General features: G+C 54.4%; 8 protein-coding genes across 8 annotated transcripts; 5 read left to right on the top strand and 3 right to left on the bottom strand.

The window, feature by feature from the left end:
• Positions 1 to 1,085: 1,085 nt before the first annotated feature.
• PG997_003878 (uncharacterized protein) lies at positions 1,086 to 2,535 on the top strand (the record flags this gene model as incomplete). The annotated part of the gene is made up of 3 exons (XM_066808193.1): positions 1,086 to 1,426; positions 1,523 to 1,966; positions 2,160 to 2,535. The coding sequence occupies 3 exons, from the start codon at positions 1,086 to 1,088 to the stop codon at positions 2,533 to 2,535; spliced, it is 1,161 nt and encodes a 386-aa protein (XP_066671811.1).
• Positions 2,536 to 3,295: 760 nt separating this feature from the next.
• Positions 3,296 to 5,169, top strand: PG997_003877 (uncharacterized protein; the record flags this gene model as incomplete). The annotated part of the gene is made up of 4 exons (XM_066808192.1): positions 3,296 to 3,497; positions 3,602 to 4,538; positions 4,594 to 4,827; positions 4,887 to 5,169. 4 exons carry the CDS (start codon positions 3,296 to 3,298, stop codon positions 5,167 to 5,169), a joined length of 1,656 nt encoding a protein of 551 aa, XP_066671810.1.
• A 665-nt stretch (positions 5,170 to 5,834) lies between these two features.
• On the top strand, positions 5,835 to 6,908 carry PG997_003876 (uncharacterized protein; the record flags this gene model as incomplete). Its single annotated transcript, XM_066808191.1, has 3 exons — positions 5,835 to 5,950; positions 6,183 to 6,555; positions 6,648 to 6,908. The coding sequence occupies 3 exons, from the start codon at positions 5,835 to 5,837 to the stop codon at positions 6,906 to 6,908; spliced, it is 750 nt and encodes a 249-aa protein (XP_066671809.1).
• Positions 6,909 to 7,504: 596 nt separating this feature from the next.
• PG997_003875 (uncharacterized protein) lies at positions 7,505 to 9,587 on the bottom strand (the record flags this gene model as incomplete). The annotated part of the gene is made up of 2 exons (XM_066808190.1): positions 7,505 to 9,405; positions 9,524 to 9,587. 2 exons carry the CDS (start codon positions 9,585 to 9,587, stop codon positions 7,505 to 7,507), a joined length of 1,965 nt encoding a protein of 654 aa, XP_066671808.1.
• An 837-nt stretch (positions 9,588 to 10,424) lies between these two features.
• On the top strand, positions 10,425 to 11,954 carry PG997_003874 (uncharacterized protein; the record flags this gene model as incomplete). Its single annotated transcript, XM_066808189.1, has 3 exons — positions 10,425 to 10,719; positions 10,845 to 11,777; positions 11,902 to 11,954. Coding segments are annotated over 3 exons (1,281 nt in total), but the record flags the coding sequence as incomplete, so codon positions are not given.
• Positions 11,955 to 12,266: 312 nt separating this feature from the next.
• Positions 12,267 to 14,547, bottom strand: PG997_003873 (vacuolar endopolyphosphatase; the record flags this gene model as incomplete). The annotated part of the gene is made up of 3 exons (XM_066808188.1): positions 12,267 to 12,968; positions 13,022 to 14,226; positions 14,361 to 14,547. 3 exons carry the CDS (start codon positions 14,545 to 14,547, stop codon positions 12,267 to 12,269), a joined length of 2,094 nt encoding a protein of 697 aa, XP_066671806.1.
• Positions 14,548 to 16,846: 2,299 nt separating this feature from the next.
• PG997_003872 (phosphoglycerate mutase-like protein) lies at positions 16,847 to 17,634 on the bottom strand (the record flags this gene model as incomplete). Its single annotated transcript, XM_066808187.1, has 3 exons — positions 16,847 to 17,194; positions 17,250 to 17,422; positions 17,589 to 17,634. 3 exons carry the CDS (start codon positions 17,632 to 17,634, stop codon positions 16,847 to 16,849), a joined length of 567 nt encoding a protein of 188 aa, XP_066671805.1.
• A 677-nt stretch (positions 17,635 to 18,311) lies between these two features.
• On the top strand, positions 18,312 to 19,498 carry PG997_003871 (uncharacterized protein; the record flags this gene model as incomplete). Its single annotated transcript, XM_066808186.1, has 2 exons — positions 18,312 to 18,541; positions 18,604 to 19,498. The coding sequence occupies 2 exons, from the start codon at positions 18,312 to 18,314 to the stop codon at positions 19,496 to 19,498; spliced, it is 1,125 nt and encodes a 374-aa protein (XP_066671804.1).
• Between the last annotated feature and the right edge of the window lie 1,430 nt (positions 19,499 to 20,928).

The raw sequence follows: 20,928 nt of genomic DNA, 5'->3' as shown, positions 1-20,928 counted from the left end.
CAGTAGAACCCTTCTCTTAGCATACCTTAGGTACCTAGAGTAGGTACCTTAGGTGGTAAGCGAGGCGGTGTCAAGCTGACGCCTTCGCCTGCAAGCAAGCCACTGATAGACAACTCCGTCGAGTTCCGTTCGTTCCGCGCAGCTGCCGAGTCGAGATGATGTGCAATTCTCAAAGCTTAACTTCGGACACTATCTAGCAGGCGATGCTGTGATGGATGCATGGACAGACTTGAAACCCCTGCACTCGTCCCGGGCGGAACTCTCTGCTGTACGTGTGAAGAGTAAGGCACAGCTCACAGTCTACCTAATAAGACAGCCGTCCATTAGCAACACCTATATATCTGCGTGTGCCCCCATCTCATGTGCCATGCTGCGCCTGGACGGCTAGTTGTCGTAGTGATAAAACTTGGTATACGGCCATGGCTGTGCATCGTCTTTGCGTGTACCTTGCCTTCCCTTCCTCGCATAAATCAAGCTGGGCTGTCTTGCCAATCCGATGGGCATAACCCGTATTGTGTGTGTTTTTAGTCCGTCGGGATTTGCTCGCCCATTGCAACACTAACTGGCTATCATCACAGCGCTAAACAGGCGCCGACACACGATCTGGCGCCTTAGGAAGCATCTGTTATTCTGCGTCCCTTGCCTCCGCCTTGCCTCCGACACGGAAGGCGAAGATCCCTTCTCACCCAAACATCGCATAGACTGCCACTGTTGGCCGCGCCAAGCGACCCGACGAGGATCTCACAACACTGGTTGAAACAGCACTTCCTTGAGGCACAGCTTGGTCGGGAGATACCCTGTCTCCTCTCCTCACCGGCCCCAGAACAAACCATTCCGGCTGCGCTGGGGTTTCTCCAGATTCGCTGATCCGACTTCAAGGTGCGTGATACATTTACTTCCCCTTCGCGCCTCCACCTCGCCGACTTTTGGGGATCCTCTCCATCTATTCTTTTTTATCGGATGACATGCCCGAGAATTGAGCGGGCCATTTTATTTTTGCCAAGCAAGATCCAACGGGAAGCCAAGCTAGCTGCCTTTTCTCGACTGTTGCGCCGTGGCATTATTTGCATCGCCCAACTTGCAATATGGCGAGGGTGACGACTGACTTTGGGGTTATAGCGGGAAGCTACCCATCGCCCCCGACCTACTATAGCTCCCCGAACCGGCGCAAGCCATCCTTGGGTTCTCTGTACGAGCAAACACAGTCCATGTCGTCCTCATCGTCGCCGCAGGCGCAGCCTGGTAGCCACGCCCATGGTAATGGCCAGGACAAAAGCCCGCTGTCGTCATTAAATTTGGGCTTTTTAAAGACCCTGTCGGAGAAGCGCACGACGAGGGACGGCCAGCCTGCAAAGCGTCGAGGGCCGAAGCCAGACAGCAAACCTGCACTTACACGGCGACAAGAGTTGAATAGGCAGGCTCAAAGGTAATTGTCTATGCCCGCAACATGGACATTCGTGCCCCTGCGCCCCGAGCTTTGCCTTGTAGCCGGTATAAGAATTCTGCTGATGGCCAGCTACAGAACACACCGAGAGCGGAAAGAGTTGTACATTAAAGCTCTCGAGGATGAGGTTTTACGATTAAAGGAAATTTACTCCAATGTGTCGCAAGACAAAGACAAGTTGGCAGAGGAGAACAGGCAGCTCAAGGGCCTCCTGAACCAGAATGGCATTCCACTGGCCTCGCCCGGCCGCATGGACGACGTAATCAGCAACCCGAGCCTTGGCTATACTTCAAGCGCCAGTGTCTCCGGTGGCAGCTATGCACCGGGGTCTGCCACCACCTACACGCCGCCGCTAACGTCGCAGTCCATACCACTGTCGGCGTCTTCGCAAGGGATGCCGCACTACCAGCAACCGCATCAACATCAGTCGCACCACGGGCGGAGCACGAGCCAACAACACGCCCAGCAGCAGCAGCACGGCCGTGTTGATTACGACCAAGTTGGCGTAGACTTCGTTTTAACGTACGAGAGCCCCGTTGACCCTTCGAAGGCATACATGTCACCACCCCTCAGTGACGAGGGTACCCCCTTGAAGCACCCTCCCCCTTGCGCTGCGCCCTCTCCGTGCCAAATGGTGAGAGCGAGACAAACCGCCCTCCCATGACTTGGGTCTTGATATGTGTAGCTAATTGCCGGCCGTGGGGAGGTGTTGTAGTCTCGAGAGGCCGTGTATGGACCACATGCCCTACCTAGTGGACCGGGCCAGGGACGGCACGGGCGAACCCTGTGGCCACACGCTCATGGCCAGCTGCCCGCCCGAGCCGGTCGACAAGCTGACCAACGAGATACCCTTTGGGTACAGCCACACGCGCTCCGAGGAGGGCAAGTCGGGCCAGCGCACGTGGGAACTCTCCAAGGGCGACTTGGCGACGCTGCTGGATTTGAGTCAAAAACTCGACCTGGACGGCGAGATTACCCCCGTCATGGCTTGGGGCATGATTCTGGCGCATCCGAGGTTATCAGAAATACGACCTGAAGAGTTTCGCAAGTTGGCGGACGAGCTCAAAGGCAAGGTTCGGTGTTACGGGTAGGCTCACCCCCTTTTCTTTTTCTTTTTCTTGTCGCCTTTCTTCGCACGGCAGATGCCACTAACCACTCTTACGCACAGCTTCGGGGCAGTCATGGAAGAGTTTGAGGTCCGAGATGCGCTCAATGGGGTGCTGAGCACCAAACCCGAGTATGTTTACTGAAATATTTAACATTTGAAATTATCAGCACCTTAGCAGCTGCCTTTGGTCAGCCACGGTCTGCTACTCGAGCCTCTCTTCTCTGTGCCTGTAGCCTGCTTGGCATGCAGGCGAGCGAGGAAAAGGCAGTAGTGATTTGGATTGATTTGGATCAATTGATTTGATTTGATATTATATAAAATATGAATAAGAGATTATTTATTGAGCCTCAGTACCTAATTTTGTGCAGTATGTCTCTCTGGCCGATGTATGGCGATGTCTTGACGCATCAATTGAAGCAAACATCCAAACGGAGAGGTACCTGCGAGAGTGTCACTTTTTTTAATCAGTTGGTGCCCCACCTTCCTGCTGCCGCGTGCTGCTGAGTCGTCCTCCCCCCCACCTCCCACTTGCACTCACCCCACCAAAATTGAAAGAAAGTGCGAAATTCGAGGCGCCCGCAACATTTTCTCTGGGTCAACCACCCGATCGACCGCACGCTGGAAACGACGGCCGGAAACTTGCTAGAACCTTCACAACCACTACACGGCGTGAAGGGAAAAAACACATCCAGATTGTTTGTCTGTAATTTTTCTTCTCGTTTCCACAACTGAGAGATTTCAAGATGACATCCTCTTTGGCCGACTTGATCGCGGCCCTTCCCGCCGAGGATGGATGGGGCCCGCCCGCCGTCACAGAGACGACTCTGAACGGCGTTCCTTACGCTCCCTTCTCCAAGGGCGACAAGCTGGGTCGCATGGCCGATTGGACGACCGACAGCAAGAGCGAGCGCGGTGGCCGGCAACAATACAACAGGAATTACAGAGGTATGCTGCTCAACACCATCGAAATCTTATCAGGACGCACACAGGCAAAAAATATCGCCAAGCTGCTGGTAACCCATTCATCACTGACACAACCTTCGCACTAGACCAACAGATCTACGGCGCTGGAACTGCTGCCATCTTCACTGCCCCGGTCACCGAGGCCGACGAGGCATCCTTCTCCGTCGTCAGCAGAGAGCCGACCAAGACTCGATACGGCCGTGGCGCCATCTTCACCCGCGGTGGCCGTGGAGCCCGTGGCGCTCAGCAGGGCACGAGGGGTGGCCGCGCTCAGCTCGGACGTGGTGGACGAGGCGGCCAGCAAGGCTATGATAACTACAGCAACCGTGGCCGCGGCAACGCCAACAGGGGTGGTAGACGCTTTGGCTGGAAGGATTACGACAAGCCCCAGCGAAACCGAGATGCCAGCATTAACATCAAGGCAGACTGGAAGCTGCTGGAGGAGATCGACTTCAACCGTCTGGCCAAGCTTAACCTGGACGCCGACGAGGGTGAGGATGTTGACGACTACGGCTTCCTCTACTACTACGATCGGTCGTTCGACAAGGCTCCTGTCAAGGCTACTGAGAGGAGACTTACTGCTCTCGACCGCGCCACATACAACGTCACGACTTCGTCCGATCCCGTTATCCAGGAGCTTGCAGAGAAGGATGAGGCTACCATCTTCGCTACCGACAGCATTTTGTCCATGTTGATGTGCTCGCCTCGCTCTGTTTACCCCTGGGATATTGTTATCGTACGACAGGGCAACAAGATCTTCCTCGACAAGCGTGACAGCGCCGCGCTTGACATGGTGACGGTCAACGAGAACGCAGCCGACGCTCCTCTCGAGGAGGGTAGCAAGGAGGGCATCAACCACCCCGTTGCTCTTGCGGAGGAAGCTACCTACATCAACCACAACTTTGCCAACCAGGTTGTGCTGGAGAACGAGTCCCAGCGAGTGGACATGTCGCACGAGAACCCCTTCTACAACGCCTCGGAAGAGACGGAGCCTCCGGCCAGCAAGACGTACAAGTACCGCAAGTTCGACCTCTCCCTTAACGAGGAGGAGCCGATGTACCTTGTTGTGCGAACCGAGCTGGATGCTGTGCAAAAAGAACGCCATCAGCGGAGAGGACCAGTACGTGACGGTCAAGGCGCTCAACGAGTTTGACAACAAGGCGCAAGGCAGTGGCGGCGCTCTGGACTGGAGAAGCAAGCTAGCTACTCAGCGCGGTGCCGTTGTGGCCACCGAGATGAAGAACAACAGCGTCAAGCTGGCCCGATGGACGGTGCAGAGCATCCTGGCCAAGGCGGATGTTATGAAGATTGGGTAAGTTGATCCGACGGCTCGCCCCCTATAATATGCAGACTTACTGACGACGCAAACAGATTCGTGTCCCGTGCCAGCCCCAAGACCAACGACAAGCACGTCATCCTGGGAGTTATCGGCTGGAAGCCCCGTGACTTCGCCAACCAGATGAACCTGTCGCTGTCCAACGGTTGGGGTATTGTCCGCACCATTGCGGACATGTGTCTCAAGCGCGAGGAGGGCAAGTTCGTGCTTGTCAAGGACCCTAACAAGTCGATCCTGCGACTGTACGAGGTTCCGGCTGGAAGCTTTGATGATGATGACGAGGTCGAGGAGGTCGCTGAGGCCGCCGATGAAGAGTAGATGGAATAGTCCTCTGACATGATGGAGAATCATCCAATCGGCGGTTGTATAACAGCACGAGGTTTATGACATGACAAGCAAAAAGCACAGATAGTCTTACTTTCAGGAAGAGACAAAAAGATGAAGTAGAGAAGTAACTCGGAAGTGAACCCCGAAATCTCTGGATGGGTGACCCAAACCAGCCGGCCAACTACATGTAGATAACCTCGGCGCCAAAGTATTCACGGTTGTACATGTTGCAAAGACTGTGGTGCCAGGCCACTGTAAATAAGCTAGACTGGCAACAAACTGACGACCAAGGAGATATTGCATACTGATACAAGCTACCTACCCAGGTATGGATGTGCAGTGTCTGCGTGATGGCGGTTGAGCCGCCACATGCATCAATTGATGTGAGCGAAGTGGTACGATGCGATGCCATTAAAAATAAAAAAGATTGCATGTGCCTTGAACGCAGCCCCACGAAACCCCACCATGACGAGGCGTAAGGTGCCCCGCGATCCTACCGTTCCGATGTTTCAATAATCTCAGATTTATTTTTCATCCCATTAGAGTCGAGAGTCAGTCAGACTTGAATCGGGTATATTGGACCTTGAGCGTTTACGGAACATCACCTGTCTTTTGATCTTTCTATTCAAACCCCCTCACCGCGACATCCTGCAGCCATGGCTCCCAAAGCAATCATAGCTCCCTCCATCCTCTCGGCTGACTTTGCTCAGCTGGGTGCCGACTGCGTGAGGACCATGGAACAGGGCGCAGATTGGTTGCATGTAGACATCATGTAAGTATATCAAGGGTCGCGCAAGTCTAAGCTTGGAGCTCCGTAGCCATACAGCCCGGCCCAGGTAGCTAGAAAGAAGGGCGGAAATGGCAGATAGGAGTAGTTGCTACCTAGCTGCTGGCTGCTGCTGGCCTTTTCCACAGAGATCTCATATGCCTGCCAATCGCCGTTGATCTGCGTGATTTCCCTCCCTTCCCCCTTCTCGGCTGACCCTTCCAACGCGACAACCTAGGGACGGCCACTTCGTGCCCAACATCACCTTCGGCGCGCCCGTCGTCGCCAAGGTCCGGAAACACGTCGAGCCCCCGAGCGGCAAGTACGGGCGCGGCACCTTCGACTGCCACATGATGATTGCCGAGCCCAAGAAGTGGGTCAAGGAGTTCAAGAACGCCGGCTGCGACCTGTACTGCTTCCACTACGAGGCCGCCTTCTCCTCCGCCGCCGAGACGCCCGAGGGCAAGTCGGACCAGAAGACCAACCCCAAGGAGCTGATCCGCTACATCCACGACTGCGGCCTGCTTGCCGGCATCGCCCTGAAGCCTGCGACGGGCGTCGACGTCCTCAACGAGATCCTCGAGAGCCCCGACGAGAAGGAGAGACCCGATGTATGAAAGACCCTACCTACCTATTTCCCTCTCTTATACTGTACAAAAGAGAGATAGCGAGAAGAGCTTGCTAATGCGACACCGATATACAGATGGTCCTGATCATGACGGTCGAGCCCGGCTTCGGCGGGCAGAAGTTCATGGCCTCGGAGCTGCCCAAGGTCCAGGCCCTGCGCGAGAAGTACCCGAACCTCAACATCGAAGTCGACGGCGGGCTGGGACCCGGCACCATCGACCAGGCCGCCGACGCGGGCGCCAACGTCATCGTGGCCGGCAGCGCCGTCTTCGGCGCCAAGGACCCCTCCGAGGTCATCTCGCTGTTGCGCGACACCGTCAACAAGCGATCGGCTTGACTTGACGGGGGTCTCGGGAAGCTGTAGCCGGATTCGGAACTACGCAAACATGGGTCACCGCGCCCAAGTACCTGTATGTAGCTAAATCAGGTTGTGGCTGAGAAAACAGAATAAAAGAAATAAGAATGTCTATAATCAGCAGGCGCGCTTCAGCAACGACGCCATATGCAGAACTAGGGAATGACGAATGGTCAACATGTGTTGCAGGAGACCGGTCCAAATGATACGATGTGTGTCGGAAAGTTGAATTCGAACAAAAGCGATGCGCCGACACGAACGGGCATTTTACCATATAATTCTCGACATAAAGCATATCTAGAAGGCTTCAAAGGGTGATTCAAAGCTGTTTTGGCCAAAATGAAGAGGGTCGAAAATATGTATATAAGAGCTACCCCTATTGACCTTTCTGACGCCGAAGGTTAAGGGTTAGGGGTGGCCTTGTATATTTTTGGGGGCAGTTTTCAAAAAGGACGCGAGGTTTCATATATCATTGAAGAAATTGTTTTCATTATTGTCGTCACTACTCCAACCCCATTTTTTGCCATGGAAAGACATCTGAAGAGCTTGCTGCCTTGTAGGGGCAAAGCTGATCTGATCTATTCAGATTCGCTTTCCGCCGAGGATGAGAACCCGTTCCACTCCTCCTCGGTCTCCTCGCCTATCTGTGCGTTGGGGTCCTCGGACTTCTTCTTCTCCTCTTCATCATCGTCCTCCTCCTCCTCCTCATCCTCCTGCTCTTCTATATCCAGGGTACCCGAGATATCCCAGCGGTCGCCGGGCGCGTTGCGACTCACGTACTTGACAAACTTCAGGGTGCCACTGTCGCGCAGCACGATGGTCATCTTGTTCCATGCAGCCGCCTGGAAGAACAGGATGTTGTCGTCATCGCCGCTCGACTTGTAGACGGCGGCGTCCTCGGCGCTATCGTCGTCGCCGGCCATGTAGACTTCGTGGCCGCCGACTTCCTCCGGCTCCTTGGGCTCTTCCTCCTCCTTGCCCTTCTTCTTGTCCTTGCCCTTGGCCTTTCCTTTAGACTTGGCGGGGGCTTCGGTTTCCTCCTCCTCCTCGTCCGCCTCGTCGCCCCAGCCCTTGGTCGGGGTGATTCCCAAGTTGATCTCCAGGCGAGGCTTGCCCTCGTGGCCTGTGGCCAGAGTGTAATCCTTGCCACGTCGGAATCGGCGGGCGATGAAGTCGTGGTTTTCAATGGTGCTGCTTGTCGCCATCTGCAGCCAACGACGGAATTGAGGGCTGGGGAGGAAGTCGTCCAGCAATTCTTGGAGCGGGGACTTCTCCTTGGGCGCCTTCTTGTTGCTCTTCGCGGAAGACTTTGAGGGACCCTGGTAGAGGAATCGGTGCTTGTGCGGCGGCTTGGCGACCTTCCATTGGCCCTTCTCAATCTCTGAGCTGTCTTCGGGCAGAGCCTCCTTCTCCGCCGCGGTGACATATTCTTGTAGACGTGCGCCGAATTTCTTGCCAAGGATGTCACCGAGTGTGATGCTAGACTCCTCATCGAACTGCTCCTGGATTTGCTCGAGGGTGTCCGGCGTAAGGTATGTCGGCGCCATGTACTTGAGGAGGAACTCCAGGTCGTCTTCGTTGAACTCTTCAGACGAGTCTGTCTGCTTGATTGCGACTGGTTGCGCTTGGGGCGTGTCGTACTGGTCCGGGTTGCCCTGAAGCTGCATCAAGCTGCTGTTTGCCGCCGCCTTCTCCTCGGCACCCTTGATGTATCCATCCTCGCCGGGCTGCGGGATGTGGAACCAGCCGCTGATGGCCATGCGGACGCGGCCGCCTTGCTTCTTGAGCTGCTTGGCGTTCTCGGTGTGGTAGACCTCCTCGACGTCGTGGAAGCTCTCGCCCGGCTGGACGGCGAAGAAGCTGAGCTGGTTCCAGGCAGGAGGAATGACCTTGGACACGTCGGCTGCCGGCGTCTTCGCAGTCTGACCGTCCTTTCCTTCTCTGTCGATGACGGGGAAGAGCCGCAGCGCGCCGCCCCACTCTGGCTTCCACGGGATGTCGGGGTCGACAAGGTATAGAATGAAGCTGACCTTCCTGCTGCCGATGACGTCGTCGTGGCAGAGCAGGAATGAACCCGGGGTGTAGACATTGATGGCCAGATCGGTCTTCTTTCCGCTTAGGGGGCCGCAACCCGTGATGTGCGACACGTAGTCTCGGAATTGCTGCGAGTACATGGCATCGCGGAGGGCCAGTAGCGAGGGCAGTTTGGAGAGTGCTTCATCTTCGAGGCCGTCGAGGTTGGCCAGGTCGCCGGATTGGTGGATCTTGTAGATGTCTGTTTCTTTGGGCGTGAAGGAGACGTTCTCCTTGATTTCATTGCGCACGGCGCGCAAGAGCTTGTCGTCGACTAGGTCGTGGATGACGGCATGCTTGTATGGCGACGACTTGGCGTACTCGTCCGTGTATTTCTGGAGGACCTTGTCGTCGAGCAGGCCTTTCCTGAACCTGGCATCGACTACTTCGGGGCTCAAGGGCTTCGCTGCAAAGGAACTGGGTCAGCTTGCAGCAGGCAGGCAATAACAGTGCAGACCGGGACACTCTTACCCTATAGAAAGCTATAGGGTGGGCGCAATCGGAGGTGGAGAGGTGCGACTTACAAGTCTTGGACTTCTTCTTGGAGGGTTTCTGGACGGCCCCTTGGGCTTCGGCCTTGCGCTTCATGGTGGAAAGATTGGTCAATTGGCACGGGAAGATGTGAGCAGAGCGGCCTTGAACGAGAGTGAGGCAATTGATTGTATTTAAAGGCGGTTTTGCTCATACGATTTGGTCGTTCTGAAGAATCGCCTTATCCAAACTTTTCCCCTAATCGAACGATCAAAGTGGCAGAAACCAGTCACTTTTTTTCACCGCCTGGTGATCCCTCGCGCACTCACTCATCAGAGTCGGGTGTCAACCCCCCTCCCATTTGACACAACCAACACAGCTCTTGATAGGAGGACTTTGCCTATGTAGGTACATAATACATAAGGAAGGAGCAACCATTCGATTGAATGAATTGATACGGGTGTTTAATGCATGGCTGTCAAGTCCCCCGAGCGCTTAACCTCTTCGAATCGGATCTGATTTTTAAGTCGCCCGACCATGACACTTGCGAGCGGACATCCTGCATATAGGTATATGCCTACGCTTGTTGTGTGCCATGAATGAGTCTCATGCGTTATGCATCTCAGCGTCTGTCGATGTAGGGTATCTGATTTGCAGACCAATACTACGACCCATGGAGTCGGCAGGCGGCTACTCAAGGTCCGGTAGGCGGGGAAGACAGCATCAATGATACTCGATGGAGCTACTCGATGGGGCTGCGGACTACCAACTTCCCGATCAGGAAAGTCACTGGCTGTCGACCACTCGAAATGGCTCACGCTTGAGGTCTGCTCCCGGCATCAAAGCTACTAGTTCAACCCATAGGCTTCGTTGTGGCTGCTGCTTAGTCTTATATACATCCATACATACACACATACACATTCGCCCTTCCTCCTCTCCTTGTCCTATACCTAGAAGCCCGAGACAGCCAAAGACCGTTCGCGGGGCTTGAGTATCATCACCATGTCGCAATTTGACGTCACTGCGGCGCGTTCCAAGTTCCCGGCTCTAAGCCAGGATCAGGTCTTCTTTGATAATGCCGGCGGTAGCCAGACGCTGGGAACCGTCGTTGACTCCATCTGCCAGTACCTGACCAACAACAACGTCCAGCTAGGCGCCACCTATCGTGTTGGCAAGCTCGCCACGGCCCGGTACAATGACGGGTTCGCCGCCGCCGCCAAGTACGTGAACGCCAAGGAGGATGAGATCGGTACGTCGCCCCCTATACATCGCTATGTTCTATCCAAAGACGGAGGAGGAGTAGCATAGTTGCACGGAATCGGGAGGGGCAGCCCCGTACGACCCACCATGAAACAGAGCTGATATAGACCACAGTCTTTGGCTCATCGACGACCCAGCTGTACAGGAACCTGTCGTATGCTCTGGAGTTCAACGAAGGCGACGAGATTATCATCTCGAGCATCGACCACGAGGCCAACATCGCGCCCTGGGTGGACCTCGCCGCCCGGAACAAGCTGACGCTCAAGTGGTGGACGCCGGCCAAGTCGACGAACCCCAAGCTGCTCCCGTCGGACCTCGCGGGCCTCCTGACGCCCAAGACGCGGCTCGTCGCCTGCACGCACGCCAGCAACATCCTGGGCACCATCACCGACGTCAAGGCCGTCGCCTCCACCGTGCACGCCCGGGTCCCCGGCGCCCTCGTCTGCGTCGACGGCGTGGCCTACGCGCCGCACCGGCCGCTCGACCTGGCCGACCTCGGCGTCGACGTCTACTGCTTCTCGTGGTACAAGGTCTACGGCCCGCACATCTCCATGATGTACGCGCGACAGTCGACGGCCCAGCAGCCATGCAACATGCGCAGCCTCGGCCACTTCTTCAAGGGTGGCGCCACGCTCGACGAGAAGCTGGGCCTCGCCGGCGCCAGCTACGAGCTGCTTCAGGCCGTGCCCCGCGTCGTCGAGTACTTGGCCACCGCCACCACTACCGCCACCGCCGCTGGCGGCACCGGCTGGCCGGGCCTTGTGGCCCACGAGCACGCGCTGCAGAAGACGCTGCTCGACTACCTCGCTTCCAAGCCCGACGTCTTCACCGTCGTCGGCGAGACGACGGCGGACCCCGCCGCGCGCGTCCCGACCGTCGCGTTCCTCGTCAAGGGTTGGAGCTCCCAAGTCCTCGTGGAGACGGTCGAGAAGATCGCCAACTTTGGCTTCCGATGGGGTGCCTTCTACTCGAACAGGCTGGCCTACGACCTGCTGGGCTTGGAGCCCGATGGCGTGGTTCGCATCAGCATGGTACACTATAATACAGGTAAGTTCGCCTGCATCGCCCTTCCCCATCACCCGCCTGGCCAAACCCTCCTCCCATATATGTGAACCACATCGAAAAGAACCAAAAGCTAGGGAGATGTACTAAATGGCCATGTGTTGTTTAGTGGAAGAAGTCAAAGGTATAATCGCGGCCATAGAGAAGGTTCTCTCGCAGTGAGAATGATTCAATACGTCGACACGGAGATCGATCAAATGTTGTCTTGCATTATGTCGAATGCGGGTGTAACGAAAGTCCTCTAGATACAGCGGTGCAATTCTAAATGAATGATGCAGTTGCTGATGCAGCTGCTACGCCTTTCAAATGCAGATGATCTAAATCAACCCATATATCCATGGCATCGCTGTCTCTAAATCTGAACAGCCCGACTTGCCATCCGACAACGCCCTACATGGTATATAAAAAGCCGCCCTAACTCCATGCTGTAATGACAAACAAATAAAATAAAATAAAGCTGCAGAGACTGCCCGATCACAGATCCTCTTTGATCTCGTCTCGGGTCTTAGTCTTAACGAAGGCATGCTCTAAGAAGTGAAGCCACAACTCTGTCAGCTTCTTCTTTTTCTTATGTTTCTTCTTCTTGCCTTTATGCTTTTTCTTGTTCTTCTTCTCTGCATTGAGCTCTTCATCCTCTTCGTCATCTTCGTCATCTTCGTCCTCGTCGTCTACGTCGTTATTTTCCTCGTCACTATCACCATCTGCTCGTAACTCCTGAGTGGAGGCCGTGGAACCGGCAGGAGCCTGTCCGATACGATATGCCAGCTCTACAAAACTGCGGACTGTCATGTCGTGAAGCTCGTAAAGGTCGTCTTGAAAGGTGGAGTATTCGACTTCATAGTTGAAGTCCCGGGGCTTGGGTTTATGCGAGAGTTTCTTGCCCCTGTGCTTCCCTTCGTTCCACCCGCGAGGGGATATCTTATCATCATTGACGCCTTCCGAGGCCATGTCATTGTTGATGTGGGTTAAGTTTGCGAAATACTGGGTAAAGCCGGTGAAGCTCAGAGTCTGGGGCGAATAAGCAGGGCCAGGAGCGGCTGTTTTGGACGGCCCCTCCGGAATGACTAGAGTCGCACTGTTCTCGTTCTTTTCTTCCTTGCTCTTTTTCTTCTTTTTCTTCGCGGCCGCCGTCGAGTCGATCTCATCCTTCTCTGCCAGGGGTGCTCGATCGTTGCTCTGAAATCCGCCATAGAGCCATTTTCCTCCTCTGAAGACGAGCCTCGTCGGACATCACTCCATGTAGGGGCATCTTCAAGACCAGTAATATTGTACTCATATATGCGGTAAGTCGGGTAGTAGTTCGGAACCACGCTCGGCGAAATGAGCGAAAGCTGGAATCGTTCTGCCCACGGACCCCCGATATCGCTGTTTTTCTTGCCTTTCTTCTTCTTGTGCTTCTTATTCTTCTTCTTCGCCGTCTCTACCTCACTGGTCTGCCGCATGGCAGACTTGGGTAGTTTTGACCATGCATCCCGAAGTTCCACAAGATAATCTTTACCACTCTGTATCGACACCGAATCGTCGTCGTCAGAGAGAGAGTTGGCGCTCTTGTGAGCCTTTCGCCCCTTCCCCTTCTTGCCCGATTTCGACTTGTCGCGGCTGTTATCGAGCAGGTCGAGATCGATCTCATGGGTATCTTGAATCAAGAAGTGGTCGATGTTCATATGGCCGTAGGTGGCGCCCACAATGACATCGCGGTACTGCTGGAGCCACAGCGTGTACTTTTGCCAGCATGTTTCCTCCCATAGTTGCTTCTCGCTAGTGCGAGCAGGAGGAACGTGACCCATGAGGATGGCTTTCATCCCGCGACTGCGAAGGTAACTGAACTGAGCGTCGAGCCATGCAAACTGCTTGTACCCAGGTTGCGATGGCGATATGCAGTCGTCGATGCCAGCATTGCGGTCGAAGAAGTATAACGTGTTGAGGCTGAACACGGCCAGGTGACCCGGGACAACCTCCGTATAGAACCAGCCGCCATATTCGAATGCATGACGCTGCGCCTCCGGAATGAATGCATGCCAAACATCGAGATACTTTCGGAGCCACTTATTGGGACCGGCATTCATGACATTGTGAGGTAGGATATCATTGTTGCCGAATGTTGGTATAATAGGGATGGCCAGGCCCTGGGGGTCGGAGAAAGCGCCGGCGAGGCCATCCGCGATCATGCGGTTAGTCTTGATGACCTCTTTCTCGGTGCGCTCAATGGATTCGTCGCTGTCGTGCCTAGCAGAGTCGCCGGTCCAGATGACGAAATCGACCTCGTCCTGTACATTTTTGGCGAGCCAATCAAAGGTGGCATTGACAAGAGCGAATGGCGAATCGCAATCCGAGGTTTCTGCGCCGTAGACACCAGCCGGGCCTTTCCCTTTGTGACAGGCGTCATTCGCTTCGGTCGACGTGTGTGTTTGGTAATAAAGGTCTGGGTGGAAGTCTGTTCGGGCCACATGTTATTGTCAGTCGCTGCACTGCCCGCTCGGGACTGCAAGGTTTGGGGGAGCGAGACATTGGGGACGTCAAGTGACGTGAAGCGAAGCGAAGTGTGGTGGTGGGGGTTTCTTGTCGCACCTGTAATATGCAGGAACCGGCCATGAAGTTTTCTCTGCGACGGTTTTGTTTGGGGTTGGCTTTCGCCGGCGTCGAACTTTAGAACAGCCTGCTGCTCAGCCGGGACTGCAAGCACCGGGGCAGCGGGCAAAAGCTCTACTGCGACCAGGAGCGACAGCACCCAGTTCCGCGACGCCGTCTGGAACATGGCGAAGAGCTGCTCGTAGATTGCTTGCTTCTCACGAACTTGCAGGAGAAGAAGTGGAAGGGTTGCATTGGAATATTCGGGTCCGATCTGTCAAGAGCAGGCGCCTGTATATGTGTCGAGTCGTGTAGTGCAGGCCAAGGGCCAAAAACGAGACTCGAGTAGAGCGCAGGAAGTAATACGCGGGACTCGGTTCCCTGCCGGAGGTGTATTCGAAACTTTTTGTCCCCCTTCGACGTTTGGAACTGTACGGCTTATTTTAGTTTTTAGTTTTTTCTTCTTTTTCTTTGGGCTGATGATGGGCACGCAAGCTTTGAGGCCAGCCCAGTAAAACCAGCTGAAGGGGCTTGTCTTGGCGCCAGCTGAGCTGTAACGACAGCGTGGAAAGCAGTGACGGAGCTGGCTGGTGCACGCAGGGTCTTCTGGTAGGCGGGTAGGCAGGTAGGCAGGCAGGGTCTCGGCCGTGTCGGCTCGGGCTTTTGCTGCAATATCTGATTTGCGTAACCAGGCCTAACCCAGGTAGTGATGGCCAGACGGTTAAAGAGGAAACCGGAGCGAGTTCCAGAGATCGATCAAAGAGCAGCCAAGAAGATCCTTCTTTCTCTGAAGCACGACTTCGCGCCTTTCAAGAGGAGAGGCGTTGCTGGGCAGTATGCTAGTTTTATACCGATATACTCCTGCATAACGCTCTACTCAAGCCCTACCAAGCCCTTGGCAAGCTCAAAGTCAATCCAGAGGTCGAGGCAGGTTATACGCCTAGCCGCAGCGAATGAGGATTTAGTATAGTCACACGTGTAGGCGCAGGATCACCACCAGTTGGCACCATTTGACCAGATCAACACACACACCTCTTGGTGCATGCTCGCCAATGCCTCACGCGACCATGGGAGTGAGGCACACCAGCCCACCGCCGGAACCGTACATCATTGTGTGACTCTCGCGACTGGCGGTCCTCGGTCGTTGAAGGCCTAGGATGATGATAGTACGCGGCAACACCAAAGCCATCAAGCTTGGCTTGTCACCCAATACAGTGTCCGATCTCGATTGGCATGCACATCATGGGCTCCAACCTCTCTCTCCGTGAAAGAAAGCACACGGAAGCGCATGTGCCTGCTTAGCGAGACAGAGACGATGATGGTATTGTAGTGTGTTGCCAGAACCGGAGCGTTCCGCTTACCACCCCCAGCGGAGAATGCCAGATGTGGAAAGCAAGACAAAAGCATCCCGATACTACCCCGGTGGGGATTGGTGATTTACTTCAGTATTCCGGCCTTCAGTACTTCAGTACTCACATAGCAGACCTGGCTGGCAGTTGACGACAGCGACAAGAAAACCGTTATATCTACTAAGTATGGAGGTACATGTACGCAGGAACCGCCATTGGTTTGATTGCATTGTACCGTCAGTGACGTCACCTTGAGAACTGGTCTTGCGATGAATTATGCCCAACCTGTTCTTATCAGGTACCTCTAACCGAGCCGCCGATGCATCTTGTGACGCGACTGTGTATATTAGGTACATGTAACGCATGCATCGAAGGAGAGGCACGTAGCGAAGGTATGAGTGAAGAAGCACAAGATGAGGTTGGTTGATCGATCGGCTGAATCCTAAGTGGACGGTCCTCGTAACGGGATCTGGAGCCGCCTGAGTCTGAGTGGGGGTTGAAGGTTGAAGAGCTTGAGAGGAAGAGAGAGGTTGTCATTGGAAGCTTGGGGCGCTTTGGTCACTTATGGGGGGCAGGGTGGGAAATTGCTGCTAGAATAAAACCGAGAGTCCACGGCTGGAAATTTTCTTGTTCTTCTCTTCTTCACATTCAAACGCACTGTCGGTTTCGACTTCGCCTTGCAGACATGCCAAAACTTTTGGCTCGGTGTCTCATGGCTCAATCAATGTGCTAGATCATCTTCAAAGCCGCTCGTTTGAGGGAATCCGATTTTATTCTCCGTATCGGCTTCCCATGGTTTTTCGTGGCTACATACTGACAACAAAACAGCTCTGGCCAATAGTGCTGACACTGTTGGTGGTGTTCCTCGCAACTCGGGGAACCCGTATCATTGTAGACTACCCATGGTTGAGGCCCTAGGCTCGCTCACTATGCATTCACGGTTACCTGGCCTGTCGCTCGAACTCGCGTACGTAGATTAAGAAAAAGCCTGGTTGCCAACGTTTTTTAATGTAAAACAACTCCTTGCACGCCGACAGACGGAAGCAAACTTGGTAGAGGGACCATGGTTCGTCACGCGACCCCCGACCAGGGGTTTCCATAACCCGTGCTGTCTGATGTTGTAGTTCGACTGCCAGCTTAATCGAGGGTTTCTGCCTGGCCATGGTCGATCTCCCTGAGTCTGAAATCCTGGCTTGGAGCGTCCTCAAATTCGTACATTTTATACTCGACGTTCTTGTACTTCTGCCCCTTTGCGACCCTTTGCAAGAAGCCCGAGTGCGTCACTATAACAATGTGAGTCTCTGGGCGGTGAAACAGCCATTCGCGCGCGAATCGTGCGCGCTTCTGCAGTGCTTCCTCGGACGGGAAATACAACCCTGTCTTGGCCGGATACACAGGATCGAGCTGGGAGAAGTCCAGAGACGGCCATTCCTTCTCTATCACAGCTACCTCGGTACAAACATCGCACGGGTTGCCGGTGGTTTCCTACTACTCTGTCAGCAGGAAGCTCTCGTGAAACCGGGGGAGACGGCGCACGCACCTGCCACTCGGCACGAAGCAGCACCGGTACACCTTCGTCGCTCAGCCACTTCAGACCGTGATGGTATGTCTGCAGTGTGCGCTTCGCCGGGCTGACGACGATCAGGGTGCTCTCCTTTTCAAACGAGTACCGACTCCTTAGATCCTTCTCGAGGTATTCGCATTGAAGAACCCCTTTCTCCGTCAACTCGGGGTCAGGTATGGACCAGTCATGTATGAGCGAGTCAGCCAATGGCGGTCAACGCAAGGGTTTCACGAGGGGTGACTTATTGCCAACATCTGCGCATCATCAGCATTTTTGGACGATCGGCTATATCCTCTTTCAATTGGGAGAACTCACTATGTGTTGCCTCTCCGTGGCGGATCATAACAACATGAGGCGCCATGTCTAAGTTTGAGTACTTTATCGGGGGTGAGTTGAAATCTTTCTTTGGAGGGAGTAGAGAGAGAGAGTCGATGTTTTGGTTTTCGGGATCGTTCCACAATCAATCTAGTAATCTAGCTACGGGGTATGGACGAGTCGAGACTACCTGCTCATAGGGATCAATCGTGGATACTCGGGGCTCGCGATATGTTCTGGTACTACCAAGCAGGGGCGTTACTCAATAAAATTGTAATAATAAGGCGGCAGGTACTATGGATGTGAGAACTCTTTGCGATCTCAGTTATGTCGGTGCATTTGATAGTTGGCAGTTCTTGACCTACCGACCTCGCAGCCCTGCGAAAGTCGCCTTGCGATGAGTGAATGCTTCCCAGGCTCTGCGCGTTCGTCCATTTTAGGCTTAGCGTGCCGAACCGTTATATATTTTTTTTTTTGAGATTCCACAAGCACAGTCATGCAGTTGAAAAGCACAGTCATCGAACGACGGGATATGGATCACCACCAGGATTGGATTGGAATTCCGCCTAAACCTTCGGATCTAGTTTGGCGGGACCTTGCTTTCGACCTAAGGCAAAGCGCCGACCTTCCGAACTCCGCCACCCGCCACCCGCCATACCGAACCTCTTACAAATCGACATCTCGCATTTCATTCATCACCAACTCCCATGTTCCACAGGAACCATGAGCTTGCGGTCGATATTGGGCCGTTCCAGCCGGGTTAAAAAGGCAGCCTCCAAAAGCACAGGCGCAAAGCGAGCTTCTCCCAGTAAGAGAAGATCAGCACCATCGCAATCTGCGGGCGGCGAAGAAGATGAGGAATATGACTTTTTCGATGACAAACTTGATGACTGCGGGCTGGTCAAGGCCTTGGCAGTCGACATGAATCTTCGCGACACTGCCCAAGCCATTCAGTACATCCGCTCGCACATGTTTACGCCCATGCCACAGCAGGCCGGGGAATGATTTCGACTAGGATTGCCGAGGTGCTCAACTATCGCAAAACCCTACCGCCTATAGTGACCGTATCCCATATACAGACTTTGTTGTCTTCTCCGAGCGCCGTCGAGCGCGAGATCGCTCAACTGGCACAATCTGGGTTTATACGCAAGATTGTCGTCGCAAGACGTGGCGACATTGGCGAGACGCTAATCTTGTCTTCAGACCTCGACACACTGATAGACAGCGCATCGACCATACCCGCAACAGCCAAGGATAATTTCAAGGCCTACCTTAAGAACACCCCCAACACCCAATGTGTACACCGGTCGGCGTTGTCCGAACACGATGTCGATAGCCTGTTCCGAGCCGGATTTTTGACTGCGCATCATGCGGGCTTCGTAACGCATTCGTCGGTGTCGGATACCATGAACACATTTTCACGCCCCGAGGACCGGACATCACTCGTCTCACTGGAGACAGTGTCGCGGCAGCCCACAGGCTCACTGGGCACTGTGGGCGGCGCCGGCGCCGTCTACGCGGCCGGGGGCAGTGGGGGAGGTCCTGGCCCGTTATCGCTTCCCGCCAATGCAACCGAACTCCGGCTAGCAATCCCAGGGAACGGCGCGTTCTTAAAGTTAGTATCATCGGCTCTGGACCATCTCGTCGCACTGCTCGGTAAATCTCGGTACCGGGAAGCCCCGGAGGGTTTATTACGGGACCGCTGGGACGGGGCGGTCGCCAGGGACGAGGTCCGCCGCGCCGCCAAGCGTTCGCGCGGCGAGTTCGCAGGCATACTGCCGGGCCAGACGAGGAAGTGGAAACAGTTCTACGGGCTGTCGTTTGACTGGGTGCTCCAAGAGGCGGTTGGGTCAGGGCTTGTCGAGGTTTTTGAAACGAGAAGTGTCGGTCGCGGAATACGTACCCTATGATGATGATGCAGAGTTGGAACGCCGTCGGTTATACACATGGTAGCCTTGAGACAGCGACTAGACTCGGAAGTGATATACGACTTTGACAGCGGGCGGCGGCAGCTGAACTCGAGCTCTTGTTGCATTAATCGGCATCTCGCCGTAGTTACCACTTAAAGCAAGCACCACCCTTCACAGGCCATCCTAAGTAAAGTACTGCTCCTATTACAAACTTGGGCCACCTCGATCCCCAAGCATACCTAGGTACGCGTTGCACCTGTGTAGCCATACTTTTGTACAAGCCGGGTAGAGAACCATCTCGGTAACTGGTACCCGGCCAGTTAGTTTCCTTGCTCGAGGATCGCTGTCTTGGAACGATTCAGGACCGGAGAACGGACGCTGTGAGATACAACAATTGAACCCTTCGCCTGCGGCCTGGCAGGCTGGGGTTGGTCACTTTCTTCCGACTGGTTACTTCAGGTAGAGGCACATAAATGCTGTCAAGCTAGGGCGCAGCAAAAAGAAACGGAGATTATCTTGGCTATTATAGCTTATAATACGGATCATTATTGATAGGACAAGAACGCCTTGACCTCTACGACACTCGATAAGCATATACAATTATATCCATCTCCTGATTACCAGCTATAAGCGGTACGGTAGACTTGGACGGCTTCTATACCGAATGAAATAAGCGGATGACGAAGAGTTTCAATACCGGGGTTCGAAGCGCAGAATAGCTAAAGTACGGCACGTAAGGACAATTCAGAAGTCTCTCTCTAGCTGTATCACATTACAAGAGGAAGCATCGCGTCGATTCTACTGGACAACATGCACTTGGCAATCGAGGGGATACAGCCCAAATGTTTCTTTCGTGGCAACTTACGTATCTTACATATCTGACCATGTGTGCAGTCCAATTCTTCGGCCCAGCGGGGTTTTGCGCCTTTCACCCCCGCGGCCTCTATCTGCCGGTGGCTAGTCGCGATGGAGAAGAAAAACCGTTATGTATCAACCAGAGTTTGAGCTACTCCAGACTGTCGGTCCCTGTTCAGGCGTAGCTGCTGCGCGTGTGGCCCTAAAACTGGTATGAGGTGCGATGCAAAACATGGGCAAAAGGGACGTTCGCCGGGTGCCTGCATGGTTCGACCATGTGCCCGAGTTGATAAGTCGATGGTCGAGGACGGCATTAATCGTACCTTGCAGTTTGTTTGTCATGCAGAGTTTCGTGGAACCCTGATGCGGCTGTCATCTCGTCTTGGCGTTGGAGGGAGAGGTTCGTTCCGTGTTAGGGTCCAGGTCTATTCCGGCACTGCACTAGTCGTGAGATGGCGGCATCATAGGCTTGCTTCTTCTCATGTGCGCCGTGGCCCGGCAGGTAGGGCTTGCCGGGGAAAATATCAGCATACCAGCTTCTCCTATGGCAGTTGGATCTTGGTTCTGGTGATGCG

The sequence above is a fragment of the Apiospora hydei genome (genome assembly GCF_038363865.1).
Source record: "Apiospora hydei strain CBS 114990 chromosome Unknown utg000004l_segment0_segment0, whole genome shotgun sequence".
Taxonomy (NCBI): Eukaryota; Fungi; Ascomycota; class Sordariomycetes; order Amphisphaeriales; family Apiosporaceae; genus Apiospora; species Apiospora hydei.
Note: the sequence above shows the minus strand (reverse complement) of the source record. Positions and strands in the feature narration are given on the sequence as shown.